The sequence below is a fragment of the Oxyura jamaicensis genome, unplaced genomic scaffold, assembly GCF_011077185.1.
Source record: "Oxyura jamaicensis isolate SHBP4307 breed ruddy duck unplaced genomic scaffold, BPBGC_Ojam_1.0 oxyUn_random_OJ68793, whole genome shotgun sequence".
NCBI lineage: Eukaryota > Metazoa > Chordata > Aves > Anseriformes > Anatidae > Oxyura > Oxyura jamaicensis.
In genome coordinates, this window is record NW_023309058.1 from 1 (window position 1) to 1,655 (window position 1,655).

The window sequence follows — 1,655 nt, forward strand, 5'->3', positions numbered from 1 at the left end:
CATCCCACGGGGCGCTGACCCCCATGGGGCTCCCTGGGGCCATCCCATGGGACACTGACCCCCATGGGGCTCCCCATGGCTGTCCCACGGGGCGCTGAGCCGCGCGGTGCCCGCAGGACCCCGAGGGGCAGCCCAAGAAGGCGGCGATCCGGGACAACGGGGACGGCACCTACACGGTGTCCTACGTGCCCGACCTGCCGGGGCGCTACACCATCACCATCAAGTACGGCGGGGACGAGATCCCCTGCTCGCCCTTCCGCATCCACGCCGTGCCCTCCGGCGACGCCAGCAAGTGCCTCGTCACAGGTGGGCCCTGCCCCACGGCGTGCCCCGCCGCCCCACGGCGTCCCCGCGCTGCCCTATGGCTTCCCCCTGCCACCCCACGCTACCTCCTGCCGCCCCACAGCGTCCCCCCGCTGCCCCATTGTGCCCCGTGCTGCCCCATAGCATCCCTGTGCTGCCCCATAGCACCCCCGTGCTGCCCCGTGGCACCCCCCTGCCGCCCCACGGCGTCCTCCTGCTGCCCCACAGATTCTCCGTGCTGCCCCACCTCGTTCCCTTGCTGCCCCACTGTGCCGTGCGCTGCCCCACACCATCTCCTTGCTGCCCCACGGATTCTCCGCGCTCGCCCCCTTGCTGCCCCGTTGTGCCCCCCGCTGCCCCACGGCATCCCCACGCTGCCCCACGGCGCACCCGTGCTGCCCCCTGCCCCCCCACGGTTTCTCCTCACCGCCCCACCGCTGCCCCACAGATTCCCTGCGCTGCCCCACAGCACCCCGTGCTGCCCCACACCGACCCACAGCGTCCCCCGACCCCTGCCCCACAGCTTCCCTCCGCTGCCCCACGGCTTCCCCACACCATCCCCTCCCTGCCTTGCCCCACGGCTGCCCCCCGTCACCCCCCGCCCCACGGCGTCCGCGGGTGCCCCCCGAGCAGAGCAGGATGTGCCGGCCCCCCGGCCCCCCCCCCGGCCCCCCGCAGCCCCCCGCAGCCCCCCCGTCTCATCCGCTTTTCCCTCGTCTCTCTTTGCAGTATCCATTGGGGGCCACGGACTGGGTAAGTGGGGCCGGGGGGGATGGGGAGCAGGGGGCGAGGGTCTGGGTTTTGGGGGCGGGGGGGGGGGTTGGGGCGGGGAGGGGGGGCGGTGGCAGGGCCAGGGTCCCCGTGACCGTGTCCCACCCCCACAGGTGCCTGCCTGGGCCCCACCATCCAGATCGGGGAGGAGACGGTGATCACGGTGGACGCCAAGGCGGCCGGGCAGGGGAAGGTGACCTGCAAGGTGTCGACGCCCGACGGGGCCGAGCTGGACGTGGACGTGGTGGAGAACCACGACGGCACCTTCGACATCTACTACACCGCCCCCGAGCCCGGCAAATACGTCATCACCATCCGCTTCGGGGGCGAGCACGTCCCCAACAGCCCCTTCCACGTCCTGGTAGGTGGTGGTGGTGGCGGGGGGTGATGTGGGGCTGGGGGTTTTGGGGGGGGTTTGGGGGGCTGCGGGTCTTGGGGGGCACTGTGGGGATGGGAGGTGATGAGGAGCACCATGGGGTAGAGAGTTGGGGGTGTAGTGGGCACCGTTGGGTGAGGAAGTCCTGAGGTGCCATGAGGTAGAGCTGAGGCCACGTTGGGCACCGTGGGTCATGGTGGGCACC

The 1,655-nt window shown here is 72.2% G+C and overlaps 1 protein-coding gene across 1 annotated transcript in view; it reads left to right on the forward strand.

Annotated features, from left to right (window-relative positions):
• Positions 1-99: 99 nt before the first annotated feature.
• Positions 100-1,655, forward strand: part of LOC118159217 (filamin-C-like) — a gene marked incomplete at its 5' end in the record, with an annotated part of 6,935 nt that continues 5,379 nt past the window's right edge. The window contains 3 exons of the mRNA XM_035313828.1: positions 100-306; positions 1,033-1,056; positions 1,188-1,435. Of these exons, the coding sequence (XP_035169719.1) occupies positions 100-306; positions 1,033-1,056; positions 1,188-1,435 (479 nt within the window). The remainder of the gene's footprint in view (positions 307-1,032; positions 1,057-1,187; positions 1,436-1,655) is intronic.